Consider the following 12,196-nt stretch of genomic DNA (forward strand, 5'->3'; position numbering starts at 1 on the left):
ACCAATGCCAAGAACATTCCAACAATGCCAATAATCATAACTCAAATCACAGAACCAGAAAACTAACATTTGTTCTAGACAACATTGTTCCATTCTATCAACCTAACAGAATCACAGAACAAACAACTGAGCCGGTAGAACATCCTTCTCTTCATTTCTCTGATTCCACGATCACACTTTGCCTTTACCTGTACTGCAAACAAAAATTGAGATGACCACACACCTTTTCAAAATAGAGAGAATATACCACACATGACCAAAGACAGCACCACAACACGCTCCTAACACATTCACGGCCTTAGATCTCCAACAACAGGAACAATCTCTCAAGAACAGGCTAAAGAACTCACAGGAAACTCTCTAGAAGCTTTTTCTCTTTTGCAGAAGGTAAAAATGGTTAAAACTAAAGTGAGGACGTCGAGTTTTCCACTTAAATACCCGAGCCCTAGGGTTTCCAAACCCAAAACGCAACAAAACATGCCTTTGGCTAAAGTCAGTGTTTTCTAGGAAATGTTGGTGTCAACCAACACCAGCATAGATTTGTCCTCGAGTCTAGCAGCACCGACCAACAGTCAAGGATCTTCAATGCATCTCCTCCGCTCTCAGGTCTCAACCTTCGAGTCTTACCAGCTCGCTATTAGGCCTCAGCCCTCAATCTAGGGTATCCAGGAAGTCTAAACTCGCTCTCGGGCTATCACCCTACAGCGCGCCTTCAGATCTTCACCCGAAGTCAATATACCAATCTTACCCTCAGGTCATAAAGTTCTTCGAGATAACGGTACACATGAACCTAACAGTCCCTCATGAGTTGTTTGAGATCTCACATCTCTAGAGCAATAATTCTGAGCTCGACTGAGTACCACCCTGACCAGAACCACCTCTATATGGCTCAAACAGGAACATCGCAATGTCCTACGGCCAACAATCACCACAAGGGCCACCACCCATGCCACAAAAACTTCATAAAACCACATAAATGTCCTACAGGACTGCCACCAAGGCTACATAAATGTACTAAAGGACCGCAACCAAGACCAAACAAATGTCCAAAAGACCGCCACCAAGGCCAAACAATGTCTAACATGACCGTCACCAAGGCCAAACAAACGTCTCAAGAGTCATGTTGGGCAAAATATCTACAGGTTTCTTAGCCAACAACTCGTCATCCTTGTGAAGACACTTCATCAGCATTGACACATTGAACACCTTGTGGAACGCATGCATAACTTCCAGCAACTCCAGCCTATATGCAACCGGCCCCACCCGCTCAACTCTCTGAACGGATCCATGTACATCAGACCCAACTTAGTCTCTGTCAACAAACTGTTCGGACCCTGCAACATGGCCATCTTGAGGTACACTCTATCACCAACCTGAAACTCTATATCCTTTCTTCTCTAATCAGCATAACTCCTCTGCCGATCCTTAGCCTCCTTCATGTTCATCTTGAGCACTCGGATCTTCTCTGTGGTCTCCTGAACAAAACTCGCATCCAATATGCTCCTCTCCCCCACCTGAGTCCAGCATAATGTTGTGCAACATGACCTCACATACAACACCTCATAAGGAGTCATACCAATACTCGTCTTATAGCTGTTGTTGTAAGAAAAATCTACCAGGTTTAGGTGATCCGCCTAGTGGCCACCCCAGTCCATCACACACATCCTCAACAAATCCTCCAGAGTCTAAATCGTCCTCTCTGACTGCCCATCTGTCTGAAGATGGTAAGCTGTACTCATATGCACTTTAATGCCTAACTTTGCCGAGAATGCCTTCCAGAACGCTGAAGTGAACTTGAAATCTCTATCTAAAACTATGCTTAGAGGGACGCCATGCAACCTCACTATCTCTTTCACATATTTCTTAGCCAAAACTGCTGCTCCATTAGTCTTTTTAATGGCAAAAATGTGCAGCCTTGGTTAGACGATCCACAATCACCCAAATAGCATCAATAGTCCGCGAAAAAGGCAAACCAACTACAAAGTCCATCATGATCATATCCTACTTCCACTTTGGAATGAGTAAACTCTACAACAAGCCACCCGACACCTGATGCTCCACCGTCACTAACTGGCTGGTATTGCATCTTAAGACCCAGCTAGCGACATCCCTCTTCATCTCGACCCAGTGATTATACCATTTGAGGAGACAGTACATCTTAGTCGCTCCTGGATGAACAAAGAACTTGCTCAAGTGAGCCTCTCTCAGAATCTCCTGCCTAAGACCCTCATCCTTAGGCACACAAACTCGACCATGCACAAGGATAATCCCATTAGCAGAGACATAATACTCCAAACCAACATCCTTGAAGGCACTCACCTGCCCCGCATCACTCTCTTGCGCCAACCAAAATCTACTCTATCAGCTGCCTTCAATCCCAATGGCTCATGTAAAATAGCACATAACCTCAAGGTACTAATCTCACTCACCAACGACTCCATAACCTGCCCCTGAGCCGAAGTCGCCCGCTTCCTGCTCAGAGCATCTGCCACCAAGTTAGCTTTACCGGGGTGGTAAGCTATATTTAGATCATAATCTGCCACCAACTCTATCCACCGCCTCTGCCTCAAATTTAGCTCAGGTTGAGTGAATATATACTTCAGGCTCTTATGATCTGTGTACACCTGTACATTCCCGCCATAAAGATAAGACCTTCAAAATTTTAAGCGAAAATCACAGCTGCCATCTCAAGTCATGAGTAGGATAGTTTCCCACCTTCTACAACTGCTGCAAAGCATAGGGAATAGCCTTCTCCTCTTGCATCAGCACACACCCCAAACAAACTATGAAAGCATCTGTATACACCACGTACGGCTTATCCTGCTCTGGCAATGCTAATACTGGTGTACTCGTCAACATCTGCTTCAGGCTTGAGAAGCTGCCTCACACTCCGGTGACCACACAAAGGAACGTCCTTCCCCGTTAGCTTAGTCATCGGTTGTGCAATACTCAAAACCCCTCATAAACTTCCTATAGTATCCTGCCAATCCAAGAAAACTCCTAATTCTCGGTGGCATTAATCAGTGTAGGCCAAGATCTGATAGCCTCAATCTTCTTTGGATCAACAGAGACTCCCTTCACAATGACCTGGTTCAGACCCCGATAATCTATACACAAGCGGAGACTCCTGTCCTTCTTCGTAACAAACAACACTGATACTCCCCACGATGAGGTGCTAGGACGAATGAATCCCTGCCCAAAAAATCTTTCAACTGCTTCTTCAGCTTCGCAATCTCTGCTAGAGCCATCTTGTAGGGTGCCTTAGACAAAGTTGTCGTCCCTGGTTCCAACTCAATCGTGAAGGGATCAGACTGAGATGGTGGTAACCTCTGCAACGACTGAAATACGTCCTTAAATTCTGAAACCACAGGAATCTCACCAACAACAACTTGCCCTACAGACTCCGACATAGAAATAGTAGCCAGGTACACATCCCAACCCTTCCTGATCATCTTTTCTGCCTGCACATCTGAGATAACAACACTCCCAGAAGTCAGCCTCACTCCCTGATAAACCAACCGCTTCCCTCCAGCCGCTCAAACGCAACTTTACCCTGATAACAATCCTGATGTGTTGATGCAACCAATCCATGCCCAATATAACATCATAAAACTCCACTAGACTGATAACCAAATCTGTCGGCATCAACTCCCCACCAACCTGAATGTTCACACCTCTCGCCCGGCCATAGACCTGGACCAATCCACCTCTAGCAACCTTAACGACCCTTAACCGCTCTCTAGGATCTCCACAAATGTTGCTGCTCTTAGCATATTCCAAGGTAATGAAGCAATGAGTTGCTCCAGAATCAAAAAACACATGGGATATAAGTCCTCCCACCAATAAGGTCCCTACACAAACTTTATGCACTAAGAACCCTAGCGTTCATCAAAGGCAACCAAAATATCCAAAATTGACATAAACCAAAAATCTAAGTTAGAAATTATATACGTGATCGCGTTGACACTGGTTCCTTCCGTCTCTATGGTCGAGTACACATGCGTTGCCGCTGGTAATAGCAACACCGTTTGTACAACCTACTGCACTCCTGGCTGTATCACCACCACAGCCATTATTTGCAGCTTGGGACATGCTGATCTGAGAAATCCTGCCTCTCTACAGTGGTAACACACCCGAGTCGTCGGCGGCGCTGGCTGGTTGCCTCTTTACAGATAAATGGCCACTATGTGCTTAAAGCTACCATACCCAAAGCATCCCACACCGCTGGAACTCGTCCTCTATAAGGTATCAAATTTCCACTTTTACCCCTGCGCAGGCTTGCCGCCCTTGCTAGAAACAGAATACGGCTGAGTCCGCTTTGCCTGTACTAGAGGAATGACCACCACCACCTATACACACAAGTAATCCTTACTCTGCACCGAGTCCTCAGGTCATCGCGAAGAGCTAACAAGAATCTCCGCACCTGAGCCGACTCTGGCTTCAACGTCTGGCCTGCATACACCATGTAGTGACCCTCACCAAGGGGTAAAAATTCAAGATGAAAACCCAAGGTCAAAGGACCAAATGAGGAAGCCAGAAGGAAGCTTAGAAGAATTGCTGAAGAGAGGTCCGAGGAAATTTCATCCGCTCGACCAATGACCGCAATGGTTAGTCATGGGCATAATATCCGGTACCGAAGAATCGTACCGGTACCGAACTGATAAAAGCGGTATCGGGTAGGGTTTGGATTAAGCAAAATTACCGAATGGGTTAAGAGGCCTTGGTAAAATGGACTTCGGTCCGGGTTCGGATTGTAACTTAAGTATATTAGGCCACCGTTTTAGACCCGTTTAACCTAAAGGCCTAATAAGGCCTTGACCCACTAACGCTTATACGACAGCTAACTCTAAAGACCTAACCTAAGTGATCTAACCCTATTGTGCAGGCGGCAACTATCTCTTCTTTTCCCGATAGAGAACCGTTCATCGAAGCTTGCTTTTCGTTTCGTCTTTTACACGAGATGAAGCATGCTTTGTCTATCTGCAATCATTCAAGTAAACTTTTCGATTCGTTTTCTCTTGGTACCTTTCCTATATTCCGCATTATATAAACCCCTAATCCCCCATGGAGAAAACCACAAGTTTCAACCCTCCATCATCTTCTTCGTTATCTCCTCCATCATCTCCTCCTTCACTACTCTCTGCAATTCAATCACAGGTTTGTCCCTAGTCTCCCTAAATCATGTAACTCTATTATGTCTTAGGATGTTCTTAATAGCTTTTCGTTGACAATTGATAGTTGGGTTTGGTTACAGTAACTGTCAATTACGATTTGATAGTGTAATACTCTCATGTGATAGCTTGTACTCTTTTAGGTGACAATTTATAGTTCGTTACACTGTTACAGTAGCTTTTAGTTGATAGCTTTTAGACGAATTGATAGTGTAATACGAATTTGATAGCTCTTAGACGATCTGATAGTGTAATACGAATTTGATAGCTTTTATTTGATAGTTTGTAACATATAATATGATCTTATTTGTGTTATGATCTTTGATGATCCTATATATGTTCTTCTATTTGTTACTGATTTGTTTCTTTTATGTGTGTGTTCAGATGGGTTCTTCATGCTTTCCATGTGAAGACGATTTCGAAGAAGAGATGAATCATGAAGAAGAGCTAGACATTGACAGTACTGGAAAACAAGCTGCTGCAACTACGAAAGTTCTTGGAACTCCTGATTGTGCTGGAAAGAGGAAGGACATTCCAGAATCAAGTGCAGCTAATGAAAAGCCAGCTAAGGAGCTCAAAGTCATCATTCCTCGATCTCCTGTTTGGGACCACTTCACAAGGAATAAAGAAGATAGAAACAAGTGTATCTGCCACTACTGCAAGAAGGAGTACTGCTGCAAGTCTAAGTCAGGGACTTCTAATTTGACAAAGCATATGGCAACCTGCAAACAGTACCAAGCCTATAAGGAAAACAAGTCTCAGCAAGTGATCAAAGGCAATGGAACAGTGCAAGCTGGTAAGATAAGTGAGCCAATGTTCAGAGAGGCAACAAATGAGATGCTCATGTTAGGGGAGTTGTCACTGTCTTTTGTGGACAGTGTTGCCTGGAGACATTTCTCCTCTCGTGCCAACCTCTACGGGCCTCATTCAAGGAGAACAGCAAGCAGAGACATAGTGCAGATGTACGTGAAGAAGAAAGCTTTGCTGAAGAACTGGATTAATTCAAACAAGCAAAGGGTGTCCCTAACTACAGACATATGGGTTGCTCCAAATACAGGTTTGTTTGCTCTTTCTTTCTTATTTCATTGATTGATACTTTAACTGCATTCTCATATCTCATTACTATTTGATTTATGTAAAACAGGTGCAAGCTACATGGTGATCACAGCTCACTTCATTGATGCATTTTGGCTGCTGAAGAAACTGATCATAGGCTTCAAGTATGTCTCAGATCACAAAGCATCAACAATTGCAACTACTCTTCTAGATTGTCTGGCTGAATGGGGGATTCAGAAGGTGTTTTGTGTCACTGTCGACAATGCAACAGCCAACACTTTGGCTCTGAAGAGGTTTCAAAGAGAGTTAAGCTTGGTTAGCAACGAAGCATTTGTCTTGGATTGAGACTATATGCATGTCAAATGCAGTGCTCACATCATCAACTTGATTGTGAGAGATGGATTCCAGGAGTTAGGAAAGAATGTGGAGGCTATACGCAATGGTGTATCATATGTGAGGTCATCATGTTAGGCAGAAGTCATTTGAGCTGAGGGTTGATTCAGGGAAGCTGAAAAGCGGAAGTCTCACATTGGATGTGAAGACCAGATGGAATTCAACATATACGATGTTGACAAATGCCCTAAAATACATAGTTGCTTTTGACAAGATGCTTCTAGAAGATAGGTTGTACCACGACTACTTCCCGGAATTAGACAATGGGAATAGACGTGTTGGACCTCTTGAATCAACTGACTGTAATGCAATTGAAAGGTAATCTACTGGACCTATCTTTATACTGACCTGTTTATTGCACTAAACCAATGTTTACACTTATTTATACTCTCATGTTTCTGTCGTAGGTTGGTGAAGTTTCTGGTGATTTTCTACAACTCCACTTTGGTTGTCTCTGCTTCCACCAACTTGAATGCGCATAAGTGTTATGGTGAGATTGTTACAATAGAGAGGAACCTCTCATTTCTGAGTAATAGCAGAGATGATGAATTGAAGAGCAGGGCTGATGAAATGTTGAAGAAGTTTGTGAAGTATTGGGACGGAATGAAGAATATCAACAAGATGCTGATCATTGCAACTGTGTTCGATCTAACAAAGAAGATGAAGTTTGCCAAGATGTGTTTTGAGAAGCTGTATGGTGAAGATACTGTCGACTCTAAGGCTATGTGTGATTCAGTTTTCTATGTCCTCGACTTGATGTATAAGGAGTATGCTGCTTTTCACAGCCATACAAATGGTGCATCTTCTCAGACTACCAAGGCTAAACAACATCAATCAACTGTGATTCCTGAGAAGATGGATTTGGTTGATGATTCGGGTTATGAGAGAATGGATATGGCTTATAAAGAGATGGTTGCTGACAAAGCAGATGAAGAAGTAAGGCGTGAGTTAGAGATTTATCTCACAGATCCTGTTGAGAATCCAAAGCTTATTAGGGGTGCGGAATTTGATGTGCTGTCTTGGTGGAGAGTGAATTCTTTCAAATATCCTGTCTTGGCTGAGATGGCTAAAGATGTACTTGCTATGCAAGTTTCATCTGTTGCATCAGAGAGTGCTTTTAGCACTAGTGGTCAGATTTTAGACCCTCATAGGTCCTGTCTGACTCATTACATGATTGAGGTTCTCATGTGTACTAAGCAATGGATGAGGCAAGATATCAAGAGTGGTGCTGACCCGACAGCGATCACAACTGCTCAACTGCTCTCAGAGTTTGAAATGTTTGATCAGCTTGAGAAAGGTAATCTTTAACAAATTTTGATATTCGTAAATGATAATACTTTGTTCTATAATTCTGTTTCTAACTTAATTTTAAAACTGTTTTGCAGAGTTTGGTATTTGAGATGAAAATAATCCTGAGGCTTAGCTTATGTGGTCTTCTTATGTGGTGTTTTTTTAAGGCATGGATTGCGGCAATAGTAAAGGTATATTGAAACTTTGCTGAATCATTCAAGTTAAACAATAGATGTCCTATGGTTTGTTATCAAAAGATAGAGACTCATTCAAGTTTCATTTTTTTCACAGGGACATGGAGCAGCACTGCAGCAAGGACCTTTTTGTTAGAGATTTATCTAACCGTACCGAACCGAATTTTTTGTAAATTACCGAATGGAATCTATAGGTCTTATACCGATTTACCCGAAACCCGATTGGGTACCCGATTGCCCAGGACTAGCAATGGTCGTATCGCATCGACCGATCGACCGAAGGATCAACCAATATCCGATGGTGTCCGACTGACGATCCGCGAACGATCAAAGACTGCGGATTGACTCAGCAAGCAAATTTGGGAGATAAAAGCTTCTTTCTCATCAAGGAATTAATCAAGGATTAATTTCCCAAAGTTAAAGATTGAGTAATTCTTAGTGGAGAATTATTTTAATCAGAAAAAGTTAGTGGAGATTATTTTAATCAAGGAAGCTTAGTGGGATTTAGTGGAAATTAAGAAGTGGTGATTAAGGTGGCCAAGTCGTGCGATTTTTCACCAAAGAAATCCTAAGGAAGAAGTGGTGTTTAAGGAGGCCAAGTCATGCCATTCTACACGAAAGAAGAGGAGTGGATGCGAATCAAGCCAAGTCTCATTAATTTTTGCCAAGTGATTAAGGGGAAGGAAGTGGGCAACATTGAGCCAAGTCATGAGCGCCTATGCCTTACAAAATTTTGTGGCAAATAAAGGACCACTCGCTCAACCTTAATTAGCGAGTGCCACCGCCAACTTCTCTATAAATAAAGCTCTCCACTCTCTCATTTCCGCACAAGACATAAGGGGGTAAGGAGAGGAAATTTTCGAGAGAGAAAGAGAGGGAGAGCGAGAGAGAAGAGAAGAGGGAGCGAAGTGCTGCGCGAGTGAAGAGAGGGAAGAAGAGAAGACGCAAGACTAAGACTATCGACTACTGACCAAGGTTAGATCGAGAAGGAAATCGATCCTAACAAAAGAGGAGATCCAAGTGTGCCGCGACTATAGCTTCATCAAAGCAGACCGATCGTCGACGGTATACTGTGAGTTCAGGCACATACTTTGCCGGCTTAGATGGGAACTAAAGATATCCATCTAGTGCACGGTTTGCATGGATCATTTAGATGCATTTGCTTGAATTTCTTTTATTTCTTTCTTGTTTAAATGCATGCGGGGTAAGGTTATGCCGGTTACTAGTTCGAAATGTTCTAGTAACAAGGGCGATAACTAGTTAAAATACTTGAAAACTTATGAGCTTGAAAACCATATAAACTCAAGTATTAATTTTGGTGAAGTCTTAAAGCATTTTAGTCCGCGAGAAATTCCGGCTAAGTGTTGTAAGACTTGGTATTGCAGTCCTTCCCAATCCGTACCACATGCAGCCGCGACATGCAACCCATGTTCGTGTGTTTGTAGGGTTGGCTACGAAGAGCTCGGAGGTTACTGGGCTTGCTACCCTGGCCGAGGCTGTCTACACGACGGTGTGGCTTTAAGTGAGATCTGATCGCATGCCTTTGTGGTTGCGATTCGGGGATTCATGAGGGGTTTAGGGACAGGATGCATACCGGGCCCTAGTAAATGTGAACTTGTTTAAAACTTTGTTTTATTTCAAGTTAATTTGTGCATGTTGTTGTGTAGTATTGCTTGTAGTTGCAATTGTTTGTATATTATTTTTGCTTAGCTTCAGCTTCCGCATATGATCTCTGACTGCTTGTGTGTTGTGTGCTTGCTTGCTTACGTTTATCTTGCTTGCTTGTTGATTGATTGCGCTTGCATGTTATTGTTAATGTTTTGGGGATGGGGAATTGGGGTTTATTTTGTTGCAGGAACCCTGAGCTCCCTAAGTAATCTTAGATTACTTATGATGAATATTTTGTGCTGCAGGTAACCCTAGAGGGAACTAGAGGGTGTGGTGAACGATAGGACTCCGGAGTAGTTTTTATTTTGGTGTCTATTGTAAAATTCAAAATATGTTTTGTTGTGAACCAAACTTTGGCACTAAGCCTTGTCGATCTTTTGTGTAATAGTTGTAGTAAACTCCTTGTAATTTTAATGAATTCGGTTTTATCTTAATCGTGCGAGTAGTGCTGATATGGGCTTTGTCCGAGTCAGCAAAACACACGGCGTGTCCGTAAGGTTGCAAAGCCCGAAGGATGTGCCGTGTGGACGGGAACCTCGTCGATAGACTGCCCAATGGGCCCTGATTTGTTCTTGCACCCGGCCGGACTGTTGGTGCGTGTTCCCATAGTGGCGTCTTGGTGCCGTCCGGTGGCCTACGTGGTCATAGAGCGGTTCGGGGGCGTTACACACCACAAGTCATCTGAACTTCACATCCAACACCCGCACAACATAGTTCCCATGGGTCAACCCTAAGAAATGCGCCTACATGCGTTCAAACGCCTCAAGCAGAAAGTACTTGGTGTTGAAATCGCCCACAGAGTAAATCCAAAACATCTGTCGCTGCATTATTTAGGCCGTCACCGACCTCTACACCCACGTGCATTACCCGATTGATAATGTGCTTTCAAGTCCACCCGATACTGGTCGGGACACCAGAGCGACTGAAAAAGTCTTTCATCCGCTTCCTCAACTCATCCGTCACAATCGAATCCATACCTCCAGGAAAGTATCCTGCACCGAATGGCCGGAGCTGCACCATCATCTAAACATAATGTACATCTACTACCTCGGCCTCTGGCTGCACACCTGCCTGCAAAACAACCACATGATGCACCACTGGAGCCTGCCTATCAACCACTGGCGGCACTAAAGAAGTCTGCCTACCAACCGCTTGCGACACCACATGAGCATGCCCACTAGCTGCTGTCGGTACTAAAGGATCATGCCCACCAATCCCTGGCGATAGCATATGAGCCTGTCCACCAGCCGCTGGCGGCACCACTGTTGGAAGCCGCGGGAACACCTAAGCCAGCAAGTCTGCCAAACAATTATTCCGACATGGGGCACCACCCGCTGCTACCCCTGCACCCGGGGCAACGTCAACATCAATGCCAAGCCCACCAGCCCCTTCGATACCACCACCAGCCATGCGTCCAAGCCCTCCTGGATGAGCCTGTGAATCTGCCACCTCCTCGCTGGCCATGATCTGGGCTACACTCACACTGGCCTCGAGAACCTACCTCCGACCACGACCATGACCACACCCACGACTACGACCATGACCATGACCAGCACCTCTAACCATCTCTACCACCAAGAACAAAATGCTAAGTAAACAAACTAAACCGTACTACTCAAGAAAACAAAACTTACCGTGGAATCTCATTGAAGGCTCAAAGAGTATGTTCTAGGACCCCATGCCACATACATTTGACTAACTCCCATAATCAACCAAGGCATGCAATCCAAACATCGATACACAAAGCAAAGAGCGAACCAGTAGCTAGAACCGTAAGGGTTCTGATATCAAACTAAAACAACTCAATCTGTTTATTTAATACCTTAATATCTAGTGATCCCATACTCACTAACAGCCTAGTCCCAAACAATACAATCAGCAGATAACATAAACCAATACCATTAATCTAGTAACCATTAAACGAATAAAACAATAGCAATTATCCAACAATGCTAGTAAAAATGAACCAACAACTTAAATAACCTTTCTAGACCACACTCTAGCAACCTAATGGAAACCAGACAATGCATAAATGAACCAGTAGAACATCCTCCTCTTCATCGCCTTGATTCCACAGTCACACTTTCGCTTACTTGCACCACAAAAACGATGAGATGCGTGAGTATTACCAGAAATATTCAGTGATGTGATCCTTCCATCTACGGAGCTTTACACATAAGCGAAAAAGCAAGCAGAACCAATGCACAAAAGCAAGCAAACCAGACAACTCTGAACATATGCGACGATTGACACCCCTTGCGTCTCCACCAATACCCTCATTGCAATGATCGATGCACTCCTTGCATCGATCGATGCAGTCGCGTGAAACATTGATGAACATGATATCTCTCAACTCCTCTCGGCTCTAACCGTCGCCACAACGCCTCTGATACCAAAACCGCCCTCAAAAGGCCTTAACCACCA

The 12,196-nt window shown here is 43.8% G+C and overlaps 1 protein-coding gene across 1 annotated transcript; it reads right to left on the minus strand.

Annotated features, from left to right (window-relative positions):
- Window positions 1-1,685: 1,685 nt before the first annotated feature.
- Window positions 1,686-2,935, minus strand: LOC147938126 (uncharacterized). The gene is made up of 3 exons (XM_087465484.1): window positions 2,850-2,935; window positions 2,320-2,652; window positions 1,686-1,914 (listed from the first exon to the last, which is right to left on the minus strand). Exons 1-3 carry the CDS (start codon window positions 2,933-2,935, stop codon window positions 1,686-1,688), a joined length of 648 nt encoding a protein of 215 aa, XP_087321610.1.
- Between the last annotated feature and the right edge of the window lie 9,261 nt (window positions 2,936-12,196).

The sequence above is a fragment of the Camelina sativa genome, chromosome 9, assembly GCF_030686135.1.
Source record: "Camelina sativa cultivar CO46 ecotype springtype chromosome 9, ASM3068613v1".
NCBI classification, from domain to species: domain Eukaryota; kingdom Viridiplantae; phylum Streptophyta; class Magnoliopsida; order Brassicales; family Brassicaceae; genus Camelina; species Camelina sativa.